A 23123-nucleotide genomic window follows, 5' to 3' on the forward strand; every position below is an offset into this window, starting at 1 on the left:
TGAAATCGATCCAAAAACAAATTAGAAGACTTGACTTAAAAAATTTCACTGCATCTTGCAAATATGGTCTTTACAATCTTACATAGGAAATTATCTGTTTGAATCATACATTTATAGTCTGGGATTCAAAAACAAAAATAGAAATGATGGTAGAATTCTTCAATAAACATGCATTAGGTTATATGTGAGTAATCCAAAAGGAGAACAAGTAATATAAAGGGAAAAATTCACCAACGGTGTCTGGACACTTAGGGGACTTTCAGAATGATACCTGAACTTACAAAGTTATCAATGTGATACCTGGACTCATTTTTTCGTATCAACATCGTACCTGTGACCAATTTCCGTAACTGCTCCGTGACGGAAATTGATCATAGGTACGATGTTGATACGAAAAATTGAGTTCAGGTATCACATTGATAACTTTGTAAGTTCAGGTATCATTCTGAAAGTCCCCTAAGTGTCCAGACACCGTTGGTGAATTTTTCCCATAAAGGACTATCAAGTGCATTATTTCAGAAAAAGTTAAAATAATTTAGGACTTGACACATTGAAGGGATAGGTGTACAGAAAAATTTACTGTTATATGTTTATACTCAACATTATGTGGTTGCAATCATTTGCCCAAGGAATCAGCAGCAGTCCCATCTATTGATGTTTTGAAGTGCAGACTGTATTAGGACCCATTGCTAATACGGATATTGTCCAATAATAGAGTGCTTTTGGATTATCAAGTGTCTCGATAATTTCTCAGTCTCAATTTGTACCTCAGACTATGTGTTGGAATCAATAATTGAAATGCTTAAATCCCTTAAACTTACGATTAGATAAAGAGGCTGACACCACCTCATTCGTGATACAAATTTAGTAAAAGTAAAAGTAAAAAATTACTCATTTCATGTTTTTACTGTTTAGACGGTAAAAATGGCTACAACTATTGCCGATGTTTACGGGGTAATAATCTAATGTCATTGCATTAGAAGCAGGTCTGAAATTAAGTTGGTGATTGGAACCTCACGACGCTCCTCCTAATTAACAAAATTGCATGTGATATTGTGACTTGGAATTACACCAATTCTATAAGCACACAGGTCATGTGTGCCCAATAATATTTATGCAAAACAAAAATCCTATAGACATTGGTCTTCTTCACGAGCCTCATTTATAGCTTCCATTAATTATTAATTTGGGGACAGAGAAAGAGAGAGAGAGAGCCTAGCTACCAGGGCTCCTCTATAAAATAGACCATATATCACATCCAGCTCTTCATTAAGTCAGTGAAGAAGCTAGAATTTATGTCATATAGGCTCTTCATTTCAGGGTATTGAATTTCTAAGATGGGTGGAACTGAAAGCAAGAATAAGAAGAGGAGTAGTTCAAGAGAGAGAGATTGTGGAAGAGGGATAGTATTGAGAGGCAAGGTGAGGCAAATCCAAGAGGAAATGAGTGAGATGGTGTGTGAGAGAAAGAAAGAGAGTGCAGCATATGAGAGGGACATGATGGTGTTTGCGTTCAAGGAGGCTGAATGGAAGCAAGAGAAGAAGAAGATGAGGGAGGAGGTGAAGATGCTGAGGAACATGGTGGAACAAAAAGAGGAGAGGATTAGGGTAATTGAAGGTAGTAAGAAGAGTAGTGGTCATGAGAATGCTGAAGACTGGGAAGTGGTGTTGGAGAGTAGTGCTGCTGCTAATTTGTTGGTTGAGCAAATGAAGGAGGAGAGAGCAAGGAGAGATGAGACTGTGGAGAAGTGGAAGCAGCTTTATCTGGCTATCAAGATGGAGCTTGATGATCTCATCCAGAGGACTCATTGTGGTAATAGCTCCCTCTCTCTCTCTCTCACTCACTCTCTAACATGCATTGTTATAATCCACACAAGTATATATTATCGTATCTACTATGATGCAATCTTTCATTCTCATTTAGTTCTGCATCTGAGGCATATCTCTCTGTTCTCAATTACTTGGAACTATGATTACCAGATCCAATTGTTAAATGTTTGATCTGATCTGTTTTTCTTGCACGAAAGATTATGTTTCGAGTAAAATGTTCATGTAAATTCAATATAATTGAGCAATGGCAATTGCTACAGGAACTGGACTGTATTGGAGGGCAGAAGAAGAAGACATTATTGTGGAAGAGCTAAAGAGACAACTGAAAGCCAAAGAAGAGATCATTACAGGCCTAAACTCTAAGATAGTTGCAATGGAGAAAGAGCAATACAAGATGGAGCGAGAGATTGACATATTGAGGCAGAGCTTGAGAATCATGAGCTCCAAGAAGACAGTAGTGCAGGTCGCCAAGAATGTCTCCAAGGATTCACAGCTTGTGAAAAAGCACGCTAGGAAATTGTAATAGATATTTTCAGTACAATCAATCTTTAGTCTTCTGATGTATCAAGCGCATTAATGTTACATATTAAGAAGTGCAAATAGTTTTGTGGAAATTAGCTCAACAATAACAGAAATCTCGGGCGGAACAAAAAGGTTACGAAATACTCAAATTTGGAGAAAGGTTTTACTTTTAGGAGAACATCAACAGGAATAACCTGTTCATTCTAATGCATGTGATATTCTGATGTATTATAGATCCTAACGAGAAGCAATGATAGATAGCTGGACCACAACCTGGTTAAACTAAAATGTGATGGACAAATGATGAGGCACCGCAGAGAATATTGCTGTGATTTTTGTCCACAACCTTACCAGCGTCTTATCGTCCTCGAATCCCTTAACTATGGCCTAGAGGGATCTCAGTAACTAGCAACTTCTTTACTAGGCTCCAAATTATTAGCAACTTCTTACTAGGCTCCAAATTATGTCATCTACAACTGTACAGGGAGGTTTTACTTTTGTGAGGACTTGTAACTAAAAGACAACCCTTTAAGGGGTAGCATTGGAGTCTTGCTCTCTTTAGAATTTCTCCAATTGGAACTGCGACTAGTCATTGGAATTTGGAACGACCACAGCGATCACCTCAAGTTCAGAGCCCAATGAACTGTCCAAGACTGGCCGTTATCGCCATAGCCTTACGGCCAGTCGCTCCAAAGGATTGAAGTCGCTTTATAAAAGGCAAACAGTAATATATACAGAGATGGTAAGGCAATAGAAAGTGAGTGACAACAGTAAAATAATGATTATGAACTAGTAATATTCAAAGAAAACTAATACAAATTACTGAAATTAGTTACATATGTACAATTTGGGAAAATATATGGCACCTTCCTAATGGTGACGTGTTGCAGGTATAATCCTTGAAAGAATTGCTATTAACTAATTATGAATACATGTACACATGCCATCCTCAGCTGATTGTTTTGTTTTCTTGTTCGTCGGATAACGACTTGGCAACAGGTTGGTAATTTGATCTCACATTCTGGAAAGGAAAAATGAGATTAACCATCACAACGAGGCTAACAGTTATTAAAACAAATAGTTATCTAAGTCCCTGTTTGCTACTAGACTTAAATATCGAACAAGACCACCAAATTTAAGAAGTCAACAAAGGTAGCGATGAATTCAACTAGATATAAGTACCTCTAGCAACGTGATGTAGTAAAAATCTTCCATATGTTGCATAAGTGCAGTTCCATCTCTGATTGAACGGAATATATTTATTTCAGTCTGTAAAATTTTCTGTATAAGTTCCTTCTCACCCTTCATCTGCAGGAAAAACAACTTGGTTAAACTTACTCGCAAAAATTCAGAAAAGCTTCGTCTGGACTCACACCTCATGTGCTAAGCAGTAAGTAGTGCACAATCATGATATCTAAATGCAAATAGTTATGCTGGATAAGTTACAAGACTGCAATTATGACAGCAGTAACCCTATTTGACCCTTGAAGTTACTATAGAGATTGAAATCTTGAATAAGAAATATGGCCAACAAAGCAATAGACTCCTGGTAAGATATGGTGAAAATGCATACAGCAGAACAATTTTCCGATTATTTAATTGATTTTATCCGGAATGAGAAATTCGCTAGATGCAACTGGAGTGTTACATCATGAACATAGCGAAGGGACCGAGCCCAGTTCATTTTAGTTGCTTGGGACTAAATGAAAGATTCTTTTCCGATCTTGTCAAACTATCTTTTACGAGCAGTAACTGTATAGCTTCAGTTTATAATTAGCATCACTGCACTCAACAACAGTTGCATCCCAAAATGATGATGCTACATTATAATTGGAAAAGGCACAAGAACTGATGTTCTGTCAACTAGATATATGCTGTATCTCCCTCCCAACTAAGTGAAACATGTTAACATCCATACTGGAAAGTGAATGCCACTTGTATTGATATCAGCATATCTAAATATTATGTTGACATCCATAAGTAAACACGCTACCAAATGAAGAAGAATAAATGAAATACGTACGAATTCACTGACGAGAACATCGGGTGTGGACTCCCCGATCATATCAGCTTGGTAACCATCTCCAGAGAGCTCCATATTTTCCTGGATAGATGGTACGGCATTCACTAGGTCAGCTGTATGTACAGAGTACTATGTACTATACTTTAAATCATCCTCTAGAATATTCAACTTGAAATTACAATTTGTTGCAAGTCATATTAATCAATCTCTTTCCAGAAATGCATCTCAAGTGCTGAGAATTTGGGTAGGATTCCAAATTGCTGAAAGCTCATTAAATAATTAATCAGTGAGTTCAATGAAGTAGACAAAAATACTCGGGAGATGGTATTCAAACATATGGTTATCAAAGAGGTCAACTGAAATTGAATTTATTTGACAATTGGTTGCAAACTCCTATAAATGACTCTTTCGCATAGCCTAAATTCTGAATACAGGGTATAGGTGAGAAGGAATTTTTCACAGTGGATATTACTGAGGGAAGACGTTTACCGTCTACCTGCAAAGAGGGTGCCTTTTGACCATAAAACAAGTACAGCAAAAGAAGTTTAAACAGCTTTCAAGATAAGTGACAATGGCAAGGAGATTATAATTTCAAGCAAAGAAGACAATTCAACATCCAAAAATCTGGCCAATACCGATCATATTAATTAGCTGGGAAAATTTAGCTCTACTGGCAGTGTAATTATAGATCTGGTGAGACGCTATCTATGTCTTAAGAAAAAAAAATTAAAAAGTATATGGCATACAAATGATATGAATATAAATAAGTAAGCCAGGAGTAAGTTCCTGCACGCTGAAATTAAAAAGATATTAACCCAATGAACTACTCACCAAGGCATTTGTTAGGTCTCTTGTTGCTAGATAAACAGGTTGAGCTACATGGCAGTAACCCATCAAGCGGGGAACAGTTGGTATAATGTCTCTGTGATTTACAACTCTCCAACTATCTTTGACTTTCTGCAAAAATATTCCCAAAATAAATATGTAGCTTCCAACAAAGAAACTTTTCCAAAAGTTTGAATATCATAGTGATCTGATATATACATGTGTGTGTGTGTGTGTGTGTGTGTGTGTAGAGAGAGAGAGAGAGAGAGAGTCCTCTAGATATTTTAAACTTATTTCTGTATTGTAGCACAATCCTAGATTTAGAAATTATTTTCTGCAAGTCTCAAACAAGATGATCATGTAACCAAAATTAGCCTGTTGTATCAGTTTATTCATAAAAGACGAGTTGTTCCAAATTGAGATGACTGAAGAACATATAAATGGAGCCAATGCTTCAACCACAAATTAGAAGCAGATTGAAGAGCAACAACTATAGAACTTTTACCTCATTATAAACATCAGCAAATCTTTTGTTCCCAACCCTAGGAGATCCAAAATTATACATGCTTATACTGATCACTCCATGCCTAGTACAGAGAAAAACAGAATTTTCAATTTACAATATGAACAGATGTTTAAACCCTCAAGGACATTAGGTTTTCTGTTAGTGCGATGTTAAGATTTTCAAGAATATCTGGTTGTTAATAAATAATGTCACATTCAGCAACTGGTTTTTACAGTTTTACCAACTTTCAAGGAACTTGATATTAAGAATGAGCATGTGTACTCAGACAAATACATCTTAGTCCACATTTGTTATAATCCAATAAAAAGAATAATATGTTCATTGACTAGAATACAAGAACTTACTTTGCTAATTGACTTGATGCAAGTTCGAGAGCTAGGAGAGTAGCTAATGCACCACCAAGACTATGACCAGTTACATAAACATGCCATCTGTGCAGCGGCTCAGCAAGATCATCACTGTCACAAAGAAACAATTTTCATCTTGAAGATATGATTAATCAAATTCCATGATGCAAACGCAATATTTGCACCAAAAGGTTAAGCTACTCGAATGGAATGTCCTAGTTATGCAAAAAAATACTTCCTTTAATCCCAATAAGACTAGAGCTAATACTATGCTTGCACGAGAACCTTTTAGAGGGAGAAGATAACAAGAGTCGTACTGAGATAATGCAATTATTCTCAGTGTTATTGATCAATGAAAACCAATTATTAGATACTTTACATAAAAATAATAAAATTGTTGGTGATTTCAACTTATACACCCTACAAGATAACCCTTCTTCTGACCTTTTTCCCACTACAAGGAAGATAACTATAGATATAGGGATAATCATTAGCAACCAATAATTGGAACAAGATTCAACAGACAATTAAACTATGGGCAGCTAGCCCTGCGTCTGAACAAACTCAAACTCAGTTCTCAACCTCTATCGTGGCTTTGAACTTCAAGGAATCCGAATTTTTATTAAAATATTAATTTCCACATTTGCCCTTATCCCTTCTCAATGACACCACTAACACCATCTTCATGTTTTCTCTCTCATCTGCATATAATGCAGAGACTCTCATAGCTATAAACTCACAGATCTTTCTCTTTCTTTCCAGACCACCATGTCACTTCAATATGCGTTGCAAATTCTAACCCCCCACCACCGTTGGACCCAATTTTATTTCTTACTTCATCCTCTTCCCTCTCTTTTCAACCCTTTCTCCTTAGAAAAATCTAGAAAAAGATAGAATTAATTCCAAAATTAAGAGGAAGTTTAGACTTTTTTCCCCAATGTCATTGGATTAGTTGGTTCTGATACCATCCCTCCCTTGCTTCTTTTATCGGTAAATTTGAGCTTTTATGAAGTTGCCTTCAAAAAAAGAAAAATAAACAGAAACTAGAGGAATTCTGGAGAATATAAATTATGATGTTTGATTTAGAAATTTTCCTAGATGGTTAGTAGAAATTTTTTAATTGACAGAGGAATAAAGAGAGAAATGGCCTGGAGAGAGAGAGAGAGGAAATGTCTCTGCAATCAGTTTTTGCAGATGAAAGAGAAAACAATGTGAAGTGTTATTGGGTTATCGAGAAGGCACAGGGGGAATCAATATTTTAAGAAAATATTTTGAGATTTCCATGAAATTCCAAACCACGTGTCAGATAAAGGAGTGAGTCTGAGTTTGTTCAGACAAAGGGTATGTCTGAAAATAGCATTGCCCTTAAACTAAAAGCCCTAATCTAATGAGATGTCAGACTGAATATTAACTGTTAAGGCGCTACTATGATATTATACGTTAATCAATTGATAGCATATGCCACTGAGGAACATAAAGTATATAATAACCAATTAAACTAAAAGGTCTTTAACGGGATGTAATACCAAATATTAACTGTTAAGACATGCATTTACTACTATGATATTATAAGTTGATCAAATGGTAGAATCAGCATGGCTTATGCCAATGAGGAACATAAAGCATATAGGAAAAACCCATGCCAATAAGCCAACACGGAATTAGCATCTAATTTATTCAAAAAATTTCCAGGGTTATCGTCAAAATGACTTCGATGCCTATAAAACGGATCCAGGCTACGTAAATGAACAACAACCCACTTCAGCAAGATTCTTTTAGATTCAGTATTGCCGTCCTATGACAGTTGTCACTCGTCACATTTGTAATCCAGACACTGGTACACACTAGAAGTAAGATAAAAATTGTAAGAATAAGCAAAACTTACATATAACCGATTGCCAATTTAATTAGAGAGATGATCCTTATTCTGACAGAATCATATGCACCTAAGAAGCCACTATGAACCTGAAATAATTAGTCACCATCATTACATATAAAAGTGAGATTGGCTTTTATCATATAATCTCTCCATCTGATCCATAAATAAGTTACTTACTTGAATTTCTTGCTTAAAGTCTCCTCCTATCCTTTCTGGATTCAGCCTAAAGGGACAAAAATTAACATTAATATAATATTTAATGTATGGACTTTTAATAGATATTACATGTCTCAATATGAGGGAGATTAGCTGAGACGAATTAATCAAACACTGCTCACAAACTCATCGCATAGAAAATTATTTAAAACCTGAAATTTTTGGCTATCTAGAAAAGTGTCTAGGCCATAGGCATAATTGGTCGGACCATAACATGATTGCAATTAAACATTTAACTACTAGTAACACAAGATTGTTTTGAAGTTTAACTGTTAAGGCTATTATAAAAGAAACAGAGAGAGTTGCAAGCCAAACCATTAATTCATTGTTCTTTAATCTTAAGAACTGTACTTCAAATCCAGGATTTAACTTTTAAAACATACTTTTTTCTTAGTTCACAAGTAAACCATTTTCCTCATACATGACCAGTTAAAAGGTTCGCTGCTCAAACCAGCAGGTTGAAGGTTAATCGTAAAAATGGTTTCCTGACTAATCCGGACAGGAAACCTGATAATTCATGGTCCATCTGGGTCATCCAGTTCGGTTTAGAACACTGGGAAGTTGCATTATGATTGAAAGCTAAATTAGGAAAATGATCACACCACTATGACCACTTTATAGGCTATAACTTAATAATTAATAATATGTAAATAGCTATTACCCAGCAGGAGCTAGCATCAAATCCGTTCGCAAGTCCTTCCATCTTGCCTGCAAAAGTGTAGATTTTTGAACCAAAAGTTACAGAACCCAATCCTCCATAGAGAAAAAAACAATATTTATGTGTGTGTGTGTGTGTATTAATTACTATATACAATACCTGCTCTGTTCCCCTGAAAGCGATCACTAATCTTTTCCGTGCAGAATCACGCCAAATTGCAACCTGCAGCTCCATTTTAGGCCAACTACTATATCTCAGTATTAATTGACATCATTTTGTGATACATAGGTTTTTTTTTAATTTTATCTTGGAGATGGTTCCTAACTGGAAAATGGAAATGAAGCTCCTTAGTCCTCTGAAAGGAGAACTAATTACCTGTGTGTCTGTCGTCTCATTATCTAAGAAACATAGTTTCTCAAATTCAGACTTTATAAAACTTGGATGTCCTAAAGAAGTAGCGAGCATCGCCCAAGCCTCCATGGCAGTTTCTGCAGTTGAGAACAGTGCTTTCATCTCCTCAGCTCCCTGTGAGTTAGCAAGCTTCTCAGTTACGACATCATCCTCTTCCTTAGTTGCACTCCCTCCTACAATATTTTCTTCCTTCTTTGCTTGAGATACTGTTGCAGTTAGAACCATTAATATTCCTAAAACAGAATCGGTTTGCTTTAATAGTTCCCTTGTTGCTTCCTTTATATCTGGAAATGAAGACTGCATAATGCTAATGGGAAGTGGGGCTGTTGTTTTATCGTTATCAACATCTAACACTTCTGGAGTTGCAAGCCCTGATTCAACATAAGTTGCTTCTGCTATCTTTTGTGACTGCAAACCAACTCTGTCTAATAAATCAAACCCATCCCACTTTAATTTTCCTGGCACTGGCAATCCAAATTTCTCTACAACATTTTGATTGATCTCATTAGCAAAGTTCTTCCAAAAGTTCTTATCTGACTGCATTTCATCATCGAGTTTTTTCACTGGCTGAGAGGCATTTCCATTCTCCACACCACCATTATCTCTGTTAGACTCCTCTAAATTGCTCACTTCATTGCAGTCTGCATTATCTAAAGAACCCTCTGCAATACCCTCCATCTGGGAAGGCACGCCTGACACAACAGCAGAATTATTAGGTTTCCCAGGGCCCTTCCTATCACTTTCATCATTACTTGAAATCAGATTCTTCCAAAGGTAAGCATTATTATTGAATGACTTTAACTGCCCAAAAGCATATTCTGCAAACTGACGTGCTTGCACAGTGTCAGAGCCAACAAACTTTTTCAGAGCAGGTTCAAAACCCTTATTACGGAGAAATTCAGAAACAATGGGGACCCTCATCCACCACTTTTTCCCCTCATCAATTTCTTCAAAAGTTTCATATCTGACCTGAAAGTTCAACACCAGCAATTATAACTCAAATGGAACACTAAGCCAAAAGAAAAAATCTCGGTGAAAATATAGAATAGAAAGACCACAACGGTAGATATGTAAAGACTAAAATGTTTAAACAATAGATCAGTAGTTAAAACAACAAAATTTTCATATCAAAGAAGTTTCCCAGTGAACTAAACATAAATAAATGTACAAAGATTTGCATCACAAGCAGGGCAGCATAAGCAGTTAAACAAAAAAGAACCATACAGCATAAAAGAATGGGGAGAGTATAAAAACCTACAAATTGTGGCAACTGCATTGAATAGGGAGAGTATAACAGACCAAATCTATGGAGATTTTTTATTTCTTTCAGCTTTTCATTTGCTCTCAAAAGGGAAGAGGTTACTTAAGCTTATATTTCGCGAGAGTCAAAATAAGACGAGGAATAAAGGGACTAGGTTCCAAATGAAGGCATTTCAAGATGAGGAACAATTTTTTTTTTTTTTAAGGAACAATCTTTTTCCTTCCCAGAAACCCCAGTACACACCTACAAATTGTGGCAACTGCATTGAATAGGGAGAGTATAACAGACCAAATCTATGGAGATTTTTTATTTCTTTCAGCTTTTCATTTGCTCTCAAAAGGGAAGAGGTTACTTAAGCTTATATTTCGCGAGAGTCAAAATAAGACGAGGAATAAAGGGACTAGGTTCCAAATGAAGGCATTTCAAGATGAGGAACAATTTTTTTTTTTTTTAAGGAACAATCTTTTTCCTTCCCAGAAACCCCAGTACACATCTAAGATGATTCGGCAATAAAATTTTAGGGGTATCAATGGCACTTAGTTCATGTTTTAGACTTGTATTGGCAAATGGCGCATATATCGAAATATCATCAACTACATTATTTTTCTACGAGATCTTAAATCTGAAAAGGTTCATGGTTACCAGAGGTACAATTTCAAGCTTGACTTCTATGGTGCACCGTCCACCTTAATCAAAATTTCATTTCACTAGGAAACTCACCTCTATAAGTAATTTCCCACCACCTCCCATACCTTCCAATTCCACCAGTATTTCATGCAAATTCCCTATAAAAGCACATATATGTTATTAGCTGGAAAAGAAAATTTTGAAAAGCATCACTCCAAGACTAGATCTGCTAACATTACTAATATTGTTGCTACTGCAGATCCTACAACCATGACTTTTACTACAACAAGATGTATAATTCCGTACTAGTGGCAACTGGTCAGTAACAACAAAATCACATAAAGGATTTATTCTAGTAGTATAACAAGCATAATTTACTAATAAAATCAACCCACTTCAACAAGTCTGGCAAGGTAATGATCTATTATTTCAAAACATGCAGAGATACAAGTAAGTGACTCAATTTTTACCATCACAAAGGCATTCTAGATTGATGCCTGCATTCCCCATGCGCTTATGTGGAGTTACAAGGTTTGCATCCCAAGCAGCAACCTAAAATGTGAAGGATATTAGCAAATTAGGAGCTGTATGACCAGTTAAAAATTACTCCAACAACTATGGAATAACACATCATTTTACAAAATTTGAAGTTGAAATCTAAAGTACGGTTTCATTCATAGAATCCTAGAAACAATAATAATACTCTTTACTGTAACAAAATATCCATATGCCTTCAAACTTGTGATGTGCAGTGAACAAAGCAATTTTCAGGAAGGAGTCTTTTCACACATAAACATGGTCCTCAACTTTCAAGATTACAAACAGAAAAACGAATATAGTATGCAAGAGCATTTTGTAAGGAAATAAACTAGTATACATTTAGTACATGTTAACCTGAAGATTTTTGGTTGGAGGCTGCTTGATATTAAAATTGAAGTCCTCGTTCCAAGTTGGTTCTTTTGTCCTGCCAGCAATTAACTATTAGTAAACAAAAAATTACTTATGTTGAATTGAGGAACACGTCCATGAAGTTATGGATTCAAAAAATTTGTGACCGATGATAGTTATGCAGCAAAACATGAAATGCAACTGAAAAGTCTCACATTTCCAAGATTCTATGATACTTTTCCCAAATAAAGTAGCATCCAAAAACAAAAATTTTCACAATCAGCAAAGAGTATGTGAAGTTATATCATCATATCTTAGAAAGCTTACCCCCATTTAATCTTGCTTTTATTAACTTGACCATCTAATTGCATGATCACATATGGATCACTTGTTCCCTAAAAGCACACCAAATTTTAAAACAGATCAGCAAAAGCTAAAAGGAAAGGAGAAAGATATTAGAAACCATACAGTATAGGCATACAAGAATAAGTACGCATAGAACAACTCATGACAGTAATTAATCATTGTAATCCCTAATGCAGCAGGGGTTGAAAAGGACAACCAACCCATGGATCCATGGCAGGAAGATTGACGCCTTTTTTCAATTTCACAGATAGTTGGCCATCGTATATCTCACGCACAAATGACCTGCATTCACAAAAAGCACACTGTAAGCAAGTCATAGAAGTTCTAACTCCATCACCTATTTCGGAATTTGCTCCTCGAAACATGATGCAGTCTGACTCGGGCACGAATTACCTCATTCGCATTTAACATAAAAGTGTGTGATTCGAGATCAATGTGTACAACTGATAGAACAATGTAGGAATAAGTCTTTAGATAAGGGAACGATTGCATACTCTGAAAGGTACACTGTCTTACAATCTGCAGCATCAATTTCACGCCTTCCAACATTAGCCTGAAAACATTAAATTCAGTCACTTCTTACTTGGTTAGCTTGCCTAACTAACACCGTGGAGGTTACGAGTTCAAATCTCACTGGCACAAGCAATGGACTACTCCAACAAAAAAAAAAAAATAGAATAACTTTCACTAATGCAAAGTAACAACTAAAGCAAAGCTGTATCCTTGGTTAGCGTGCCTAACTAACACTCTCACCAGCACGGGTCTAAAAAGGAGGAGAGACTTACAGGTGGGCTAGAATAGGCCTCGAATGCAAAACCGGCGAGAATGACGGCCAAATTGATATCGAAAGGAGGCCTTTCACTTCGTTCATCATCAGGCGAGACCTTATCAATCTCCAAACCAGCTCTGCACACCCAGCAGAATGAGTCAGTTGTTCCATCTCTACCACCCTTGCGGTTCTGTCTACGAGTAAGAGCCCTTTGTTTTCCGGTCGGGAAGCGCCGTGAGAATATGGGGGCTTGATGGGTGTGGAGTTTGGAGGCGGTAGAGCGGCGGAGATGAAGATGGTAGTGGTGGGTGTGGAGAGAAGCCGCCATGGGTGGAGTTGCGGAGTGGCAGTTTGTGTAATTTTTGTGGACAGGAAAGGAAAGGAAAGGAGAAAGCTGGAGAGTTCCACAAGAAAGTAGTAAGGCTTAGCCGTTTGTGTCGTTACGCTGTCCTGTCATGCCGTCATGGACTAACCAACAATACTAAGGATTCTACTTCGATATTCGTAGAAATACTGCGCACTCTTCTAATTTTTTTTTTTTTCCCGGCTATATGTGAATTGATTTTCTCATCTACAATAGCCCCTTTTTCTTTTTCCTTTTCAGAGAAAACACCTGCATTAATTACAAATAATTAAACGTACTAAAAGGTCCAGATTAAAAAAAAAAAAAAAACGTACTAAAAGCAAACCGAAAAAAAATGGACCCAAAAGCCGAACTAGAAAAAATATCGAAAATAACCGATTTGGTTTGGTGTTTGATTTTGGTGTGTCAAAAATCAAGCCGAACCAGACCGAATCGGAGTTGAAGTTCGGTTCAATTCTCGGTTGAGGCTAAAAAACCAAACCAAAAAATGGAAACCCACCCCTACTCCACAATGTTTTTTTTTTACTTTGTCAAGGGGAACCCAAAGGCTTCCTAGACCCAAGATAAACCCCTTCGGCGCATGTGAAATGCTCCAACTGTGCATTGCAGCACAGTGCCTGGCAACTTTGACAGTTTCGGAATTCGAACCTAGGTTGGGGAGCACACCCAACTAAGCAAGAACCACTAGACCATTTGCAGTGGTTTACTCCACAATGTTAAACCAAGTAGAAGCCACTAGAAGGTATGACCCACAGTGAACCAAGCTGGCCCAACGTTGAGAAGGGTAAGAACAATTCGCAGGTGTGTGTACCATGTGTGTCTCATTTTCAATTTTAGCTACCAATGCATAAGATTTGTCAATTGCAATGCCAGAAAAAATAGGGTCTGTCTTTTCCAGACAACGCAAGGCAACACTACCACCAAAGGCTGCAACTTGAATAGCTGGGGAGACATTTATTTCATCTTCCGGTCAGGATCAGAAGCTAGAGAGGGATCCCATGTTCGAAAGACATTTGCGTTAATTCTAGTCCTCATTGCTCGGTCAATAAAAATTTACAAATGGGCAAGGATCAATACAAGAGGAAAAGAAACAGAACTATGCTACCAAATGTTTGTCACATGAACCCATTCAATGAGCCTGGATTACTACATGTCATTTAACCAAGACAACACAAATACTAACTGAACAAATTATTTCATTGATCGCATTGTACAGGAGATTACATGTGAAGATTACAATCATGTATCTTATCAAGAGAAAAGAAATGACAATAAAGTATTTTGAGTCTATTGACACAACCCTCCCTGGATTTGTATCTGCCCATCTTATGGAACACACTACTACACTCCATTACCCGATTTCCACAGCCTCCGAATAAATAAAAGGGCTGTGGAGAAAGGACCAGGGCATGGAGCCACTGTCACTGTCATTATGTGACCTCGTATATGAATATGAATATGCAATATAAGACACTAGTTTTGAAGTGGTAGAACCGTACAAGCAAACTAGCTACCCTAATCCTGCATTTTCAGTGGGTCAGAGCAACAGCAGCCTCCTGCACCAAAGGTGTTGTAATGTGCAAGAAATGCTCGGCTTCCCTCTCCACCTGTTCCCTACACTTTTGAGTGTTCTTTCCTTCCTTCATTTTCTTCACAAATGACACAAAACGCCTCCAGTTGTCGGCCTGGAATAGTTGCGGGTTCATCCTCAAGTATGTGAACGCGCACATCTGCTTGCCTTCAGTGTTGCCCTCAATGTTCAACGCTGATGCTTGCAAGATCTGCTCGTGTGCATAGTCATCATACCTTGGCAATGCATTTTCACCTGCAAGTGGTACCCCTGCCTTCTGAGTGGCCAAGGCCACTTGCCTAACAAGCTTTTCAGGGGAACATTGGGCGTCCTGTGGCTGCTCGTGGTCGTGCATCTCGATGCAAGTGAAATTGAAAATGGCACCATGGCGAGCTAACATCTGAGCAATGGGTAGGTAACCATCCCGGAATCGTGTGTTGTAGTACCCTGCTGTGAGCTCGGGGGCGTGGGACCGGGTTCCATAATGCCAATGGATGCCTGCAATCTTTACTGAGATTTTCACGCCCTCATTCTCATAGATAGACTTGGCTGAGGAAAGGATCCTCTCACCATGGTCCATGAGCAACTGGGAGTACCAGCCGAGGAAGAATTCACCGTAACTACTATTCCAGCCTCCACCTTCTCTTCTGAAGAAGGGGGTATCTTCCGGCCAGTTATTGTAGTGACCGGCATCAGTGGGGCCTGTGCTACCCCATTCTGGCTTACCCTTAGATTCACAATAAGCTTTTAAGCTACTCAGCATATACTGCATGATTTTACATAATATATTAGTCAAATTCAAGAAAATAAAACCTGCTGGCAGGGAAAGAGAGGGAGTAGATGGATACCTTGTCAAAACATTGGAAGCCACCAATTCCAGGAAATGACCATCTCCCATCCCCCTCTGGATATGAAGGGTAACGGAGCTCACCTGCTGGACCCATTCCAACTTGGATTTCCTGATGGAAAATGGAACGATTAGCTCAAAGTCAGTGATATATTAGTTATAATCTGAGATTGCAGAAAACATGCTATAATCATATTGAAAGAACAGACACTCATCAATCACAGAGATCCTAAATTATCAATGTCTTTAGCATTATTTTTTAGGGTGGATCATGTAAGGACTAACGAGTCAGGCTGGCTCAATAATGAGTAGACCATGTTACCAACAAAATAGTAGGTACCATCTTCTAGAAAGAAACAAATTATTCAGGCATTTGAAATCTGAGATTGCAGAAAACATGCTATAATCATATTGAAAGAACAGACACTCATCAATCACAGAGATCCTAAATTATCAATGTCTTTAGCATTATTTTTTAGGGTGGATCATGTAAGGACTAACGAGTCAGGCTGGCTCAATAATGAGTAGACCATGTTACCAACAAAATAGTAGGTACCATCTTCTAGAAAGAAACAAATTATTCAGGCATTTGAAATTAAATGACCTCAAAAAAGAAATTGTTAATGCAAAACCTAATCCATAACGAGCTCTTCAGAGTTCAAATTGCAACAAAGCCAATAAGGACAAAGAGAAATACTTCAAAATCTAGTCAGTTTCTATCAACAACATCGTTCGAGTGAATTGAGTTCAAGGACCACTAACGTTGCACTGATTAAGACTTTTAATCACAAAGAAGACCCTTTCTGAGAAAATAGCAACAAGTACCAATGCAAAATTCAATTAGTAAGGTAAAGGACTGAAGTATTACCACAATGGTGTCACCAAGAAGGTGTTTGAAGTTATCTCTGAAGGCACGCATGAAGTCAGCGTAACATTGCACTGGCGTGCGGCCTTTAAGGACCGGAAGTGTATCAGCGCCAAGTGAAAGATACTCGTGGTTCCTATTTCCCCATTGATCAGTGTATGTAAGGTCTGGATCGTTGTTAACCTCCTCCACAACCCAACTGGGTAAAGGAATACTGCATTCAAGAACCAAAAAAAAAAAAATTAAAATACCGTATTAACACCCAATATTCAAAAAAAAAAAAAAAAAAATGTATCCACATCCAATTAATGCATTACAATTCATCGGTAACTAAAACTATGCATCAATTCAAATCAAAAACTTCCCAAATTTGTCTCTTTTCTTTTCCAGAATTAGTACCTAATCATGAGAATATCTGAAAGTGACAGGTACTGGTAGGCAGAATTTAATATGCAAAGACTACACTACAAGCAATGACGCAAATCACTGATCTTTTTAGCATCCCATTTTTTTTCCAAAGATGTACTGCTACAACATGAAAGCCTAGTTTGGAATTGCTTTGCTTTAGGTTTTAAGATGGTCGGTAAAAAAATAAAAAATAAAAAAACAGCTTTAATTAAAAAATATGGGTAACTGTCAGTCCCAGGCTCCCCAGCAGAAGCAGTTTGTTTTTAAAGTCATAGGGGGCGGGAGCGTGTCAATATCGCGCGTGAGAGTCGCAAATAAAAAAAACAAATCAAGAAAGACGTGAAGATCATAAATAGTGGAGATAATTCTTTCATAAAAAAATAGTGGAGATGAGAAAACAAGACTCACGTGCAAGAGTCCCCGACGTTACCGCCACACTGGTGGTACGACATGACGGCCTGAACTTTGAGGCCGTGTTTCTTGGCCATCTCCAAGAGCTCGGCGTAACCGCCCCAATTGTACGCGCCGGGCGCGTCCCTCTCCACCAACCCCCACCACACGTCCATCATGATCCCCTCCACCCCTGCGCTCTTCAACGCCTGAAGACTCGCGTTCATCGCCTTCTTCCGATTCACCGTGTGGTTCATCGTCACGCTGTCCAACGGCATCATTACAAAAACCGGCACGCCGTTTATCCTCTCCCCGGCGGCCCTCGCCTCGTGCTCCAAAACCGGAGCCTCCGCCTCCGCCGCGTACGCCTGGCACGCCACCGACAGATCCGGCCGGGTCGCCCCGAGAACCGGCGACCGGCACGGGCTCAACGGCGGGGTTAGCATCCCGTCCTTCACCTCCGGCTTCTGAATTTTGCACGTCAGGCTCGTCGTCGCCGGTGACTTCCTCACCGCGGACGCGCTCACGCTCGCCGTCGATTCGCCGGAGGCCGTGGTCGGCTCCGTCACCGATATCGGCGTGCCCGCCAGTGCTCCGATCTGGTGTGTGATGCTGAACGCCATTTTCCGAATTCCGAAATCAAGAACAAACTGAAGAGAGAAAACTCGAAAATGAGAAAAACAAAAAAAAGTTCTGGTAGCCTCCTGCCTTTTCCTCTAGTCTCTTTCGCTCTTTCTGGAGATTCTCAGATTGACAGTTGAGTATAGAGCTTTGAAGATTGTGTGGGAAAAGAGAGGCTTGTGAAGCTCCTGGATTTATAGAGAGAACAATACGAAGCTTGGGTTTGAACCTGGGTCCGCGATAAGGATTAAATAATCCTTTTCACACCGATACTTTCACGACACGTGTCGATCCACGTGGCGTCGCTCAATGCGGATGATCATGCGACGGCTACGATTGCTCGACGCACGTGACCGGCGGACGGTGGGATCTGGAAGTCCCGGGAGAGCGCGTTTGGCCGGCACGTGGAGGGGAGGGACTGGGTTTTGTAGTCCTGTCTTTCGGCTCAAAGACATGTAAAAGGTGGGGGACGTCCGGCTCGTGATGGTTTTTGTTTGTTTGCTTTCTGAGGCAGCTTCGGCGTCCACGGAGGGAAGTGACACGTAAGGTTTCCGGTAAGTGTCGGCCGTGGGATAAGGCTGGATTGGGGTGGTGGGCCATGCATTCCCTCCATTGAAAATTTGAGAATGGATTTCAGAATTCAGGCAGCCAATAATGGAGGAATATAATGCATGGCCAGGTGGTGATGGCTGGGACGGTTGGCGAGCTGGAAAAGATGTGGGAAGGTGGCACATGGTGGCGTATGATATTGATATATGTGTTTGGGATTGTTTATTGGACTCTGATTTCTGTCGACATAACAGATTACAAAACAATTGCAGTCTATACAGTAATACAGGACGAACAGCAGCTATGTGGTTAGGACTGCGACAGATCAAATCCGAACACGAGGCCTACTTAGGGATAAGTTGGGTCTAGGTTTCATTTAAGGCTCAAAATTTCCGATTACGACCTACGACATTTTTTGAACATTCTCGATCGAAATCGAAAGGTTTGATGTGTCATTAGATCTTACGACAACAAAATTGGATAATTATCCGCCAACCAAATAGATTACCATAATAGAAAATTATTGGATGTGTCATCGCAAAATCTCTCAATCACAAATGTATTTTTTTTTTTTTTATTAAAAGAGAACTTCATTAGAGAAATTTTATATACACATCCCTAACTGCTTAATATACATTCTTCTTTTTAACAGTTCAAATCAAATTTCATGGGTAGATACAGTTCAAATCAAATTTCATGGGTAGATAAAATGACTAAAAGAGACATTTATGTTAGAAAGTTAGAAAAAAATCAATTAATCAATTGAATTATGCCATCTCTTTTTTATGTATATCTTTGCATTTGTCTTCCCAACATTAACTTTGCAACACATGAACCTCACCGTCATAAACCTATGCCTAAAGAAAAGATCAACATGAAATGATTATTTTTATTCAATTCATAAAGCTGCAATCATGAATTAGAAAAGTTAAATAATTTACATGTTCAAAATGTGAAGATGAAATAATTATTCAATTCCTAAATTATTATTCACCTCTACCATGTAAACAATCTATCTCCTTCAATCACCAGATTGACTAGACGAGTAGTTTCAAAGGGAGTTCCAAAAAAGTCGGAGCGATTCCGAAACCTAAACCTAGGTTTCGTGAGCAGTGCGGCCGCGTCCCTTGGCTCCGATCTGCAGCAGGGCGCTCCGGCGTCGTTTTCCAAACAAAGGAGGACGAGACTTCGATCTCGGGTTGAGTTGTGGTCGAGTCCGGTTTTGGTTCTTTCGGGCTGAGTTGTGGTCGATGGCCGTGGTCGGCATCATTCTTGCGGGGGAGGCTCTTCCTGCATAATCGGTTTTCCACTCGGAGTGAATCGGCGCCGATCTTTGGGCCGCTGGCATCCGGCTTCAGACTTTGAAGCGGGTCGTCCGGCTTCGAACTTTGAAGAGGGTCGTGTTTTAGCAGCGGTGTCTCTTTCTCCAGCTTAGACCAAAGGCAAGGTCTTTTCCAACTCTCATGATGGGGGAGGGTCGCTGGCGGCCGCCTGAGCGGTGATGGGCGGAGGCTGCCGCTCGGACAGGTCAACTCCCGGTCAACTTGGGTGTGGGAGACGATAGGTTGGGCAGTGGGCTTTTGGGCCTCTGCCGATCTGGGCTACTATGCAGTCTGGAAAACTGGGCCTGTGGTTCAGTTCCCCTTTTCTTTTACACTTGGGTTGGGCTCGGGGTTGGACTTTTTGGGAGGTAGCATGTCTTGCTCTTTTACCCCGTACTTGTTCCTACGATGTTGCTATGGCTGGGTTGAGTGTTGCGACGTACACCAAGAGGGTCTTAGGCGTCAAGATGTTCAGACCAGTGGTTCCATCCTAGGACAGTGTAGGGTTAGGGAGTTTTTTCAATTCTGTATTTGTTTTCAGTAGTTCCTTTAGGATTTTAGTTTTTTAGATTTTCTGTTTTGGATTTCAGTACTCTTTGAGCTTGCATTGTAATATGAGGGGTGCTTGTACCCTTCATGCTTGACCGAGAGAGGTCGTCATGATTTCTATCAATGGATTAGTCTTCCGTTGCCCTAAACAAAAAAAAAATATCTATCTCCTTCAATCTAATCCTACCTTTCCATCAATCTCCAACCAGGAAAGTTAACAAACCATACAAATGTTATAAACCTTTTACCCAAAGAGAAATTTTTTAGGTTCTAACTATTTGTACTCAGCAAACATCTAAATAGACCCAACAAAATAAATTTTGACTATAATTTTCGATGTTACCCTTGTTTTAATAAATTGAAAAACACAAGAAACAATCTTTTTTTTTTTAAATAATAAAAAATTTCCTTTCTTTGTGACAATGGTTTTATGGGCTTCTTCACTCTGCCATTGATAACTGTTGATCTCTCTTCCATATCTTGGCTTCCTCTCTTTCTTTTTGGTCTTCCTTTGGAGGTTACCCAAATAAAAAAAGAAAAATTCCAAGATTTTGAACTAGCAATATAATCTCTTAGCCGAAGCACCTTGAGTAATCTAAATCTACCTTCACCTTCCCTTCCATATGTTGATTCATATCGTATAAAATATATATTTTTTAATTCTGCATTTTATCATGATCTCCACAATCATTCGTGAATGATATGGTATTTTATTAGATGTTTCCATTATTTAAGAGAAAGAACCAGAGTTCAAGTACTTCTCTACCGTTTTGGAGAAGATAAAAGTTCTTACCTTGGATTATTTAGTTGATGAGGACGGATGATCTAAGGAGAATGGGTGAATTGTACGGTGGCGAAATCTGAGGAAGCCGAATGAAGATTAATGTGCAGTTTTTTTTTTAACAAGACTAATATTGGCAAATAGAAAATTGCTGGGTATATTTAGAAATTTGATGGGTACAAATAGAAACACCCAATTTTATATACACATTCCTAACTACTTAATACACATCCTTATTTTTAACAGTTCAAATCAAATTTCATGGGTAGATAAAATAACTAAAAGAGACATCTATATTAGAATCTTAGAAGAAAAAAATTTCAATTGAATTACGCTATCTCTTCTTTATGTATATCTTTGTATTTGTCTTCCCAACATCAACTTTGCAACACATGAAACTCACGGTCATAAACCTCCTGCTATATTTGTATATGCTTAAAGAAACATCAACATGAAAAATGATTATTTTTATTCAATCCATAAAGCTGCAATCATGAATTAGAGAAGTTAAATAATTTACATATTCAAAATGTGAAGATGAAATAATTATTCAATTCCTAAATTATTATTCACCTCTCCATGTAAACAATCTATCTCCATCTATTCCTACCTTTCCATCAATCTCCAACCAGCAAAGTCAACAAACCATATAAATGTTATAAACCTTTTACCCAAATTCCTAAAATGCATCTAAATCAAAGAGTTAATTTGGGCCATGTTGCTATCTTAAGTCTTCGATCATGCAGTAAATCACATACCTCAGTTAGATCTACAACATAAAACATGCAAAATTTTCCAAATTTTTCAAAGAGTTAATTTGGGCCATGCTGCTATCTTTCTCCTTCAGATTACATAAAACATTCAAAATTTTCCAATGTATTTTTCTTTTATCAAGCGTACTCCATCACCAAAAGCGTGCACATATGTTGCAACTCCTCACAAAAAATTATTTGTCAACTAAAACACACTCATGGCATAAGTAGGTAAAGTTTGAGCAACAACTCTAATAAAAATGTCCTTCCATGAACCTCTGAGGAGTGTAAGTTAGCTTCTTGGTTAATTTTTTTTTTTAATATACTGAAAGGTGACCGTTTTCTTCCTCCCCACATAACTTGGCATCCCTAAGTGGCGCTCATGGGATTCAACTGTCTCAACTCCCAACAAGCTAGAAACCTCATCTTGCATAAGAATCGAAGCATTTTTGCTATAAAAAAAACTTAGCTCTTATTAAAATGGACCAATTGTCCAGAAGCTTTCCCATAAGTCTCAATTACGTTATGAATTTGGTAACATTCTTCCAATAAGGCATTAGCATAGAGCATGCTATCATCTGCAAATAAGAGATGGTTCACAAAAGGGGCTCCAGAACATACCTCAATGCCAGGAGACTTGTTTTTTACGCATCAAGGCATGGGAACCTACAGCTCCAAGCAAGAACAGATAGGGGGACAAAGAGTCCCCTTGTTTCAAACCTCTACTAGGCACAACAAAACCCTGAGGTTTCCCACGTACGAGAAATGAGTATCTCACTAAACTCATACACTACATCACCATATCACTCCAAACACATGTATAACCAAATATGTCTAGAACTTTCCTAAGAAAAAGCCACTCCGTACAGTCATATGCTTTACTGAGGTCAATTTTTAGCGCCATAAAACCTTCACCTCCGTCTGTTTTGTTGTAAACAAAGTGAGCAATCTCATTAGC

The 23123-nt window shown here is 38.4% G+C and overlaps 3 protein-coding genes across 7 annotated transcripts; 1 reads left to right on the forward strand and 2 right to left on the reverse strand.

Annotated features, from left to right (window-relative positions):
- The first annotated feature begins 1181 nt into the window (after nt 1-1181).
- On the forward strand, nt 1182-2391 carry LOC133710621 (uncharacterized). Its single transcript, XM_062136735.1, has 2 exons — nt 1182-1812; nt 2090-2391. Exons 1-2 carry the CDS (start codon nt 1338-1340, stop codon nt 2350-2352), a joined length of 738 nt encoding a protein of 245 aa, XP_061992719.1. The 5' UTR covers nt 1182-1337; the 3' UTR covers nt 2353-2391.
- Nucleotides 2392-3122: 731 nt separating this feature from the next.
- On the reverse strand, nt 3123-13676 carry LOC133709147 (uncharacterized). 5 transcript variants are annotated; one of them, XM_062134781.1, is made up of 18 exons: nt 13164-13668; nt 12873-12931; nt 12579-12660; nt 12340-12407; nt 12019-12088; nt 11595-11676; nt 11218-11282; nt 9201-10205; nt 8985-9047; nt 8829-8875; nt 8129-8174; nt 7958-8037; nt 6070-6183; nt 5705-5786; nt 5206-5331; nt 4375-4455; nt 3534-3659; nt 3123-3372 (listed from the first exon to the last, which is right to left on the reverse strand). In XM_062134781.1, the coding sequence occupies exons 1-18, from the start codon at nt 13473-13475 to the stop codon at nt 3301-3303; spliced, it is 2580 nt and encodes an 859-aa protein (XP_061990765.1). In that variant the 5' UTR covers nt 13476-13668; the 3' UTR covers nt 3123-3300. The 5 variants fall into 5 exon arrangements, 4 of the variants coding, with proteins under 4 accessions (XP_061990765.1, XP_061990768.1, XP_061990767.1 ...); XM_062134784.1 differs by lacking the exons at nt 12873-12931; nt 13164-13668 and having other exon boundaries at nt 12575-12660; XM_062134783.1 differs by lacking the exons at nt 12873-12931; nt 13164-13668 and having other exon boundaries at nt 12494-12633.
- Nucleotides 13677-14687: 1011 nt separating this feature from the next.
- Nucleotides 14688-18436, reverse strand: LOC133709148 (beta-amylase 1, chloroplastic). Its single transcript, XM_062134785.1, has 4 exons — nt 17610-18436; nt 16797-17007; nt 15930-16040; nt 14688-15847 (listed from the first exon to the last, which is right to left on the reverse strand). Exons 1-4 carry the CDS (start codon nt 18212-18214, stop codon nt 15041-15043), a joined length of 1734 nt encoding a protein of 577 aa, XP_061990769.1. The 5' UTR covers nt 18215-18436; the 3' UTR covers nt 14688-15040.
- Between the last annotated feature and the right edge of the window lie 4687 nt (nt 18437-23123).

This window comes from Rosa rugosa, chromosome 5, assembly GCF_958449725.1.
Source record: "Rosa rugosa chromosome 5, drRosRugo1.1, whole genome shotgun sequence".
In the NCBI taxonomy this organism is placed as follows: Eukaryota; Viridiplantae; Streptophyta; class Magnoliopsida; order Rosales; family Rosaceae; genus Rosa; species Rosa rugosa.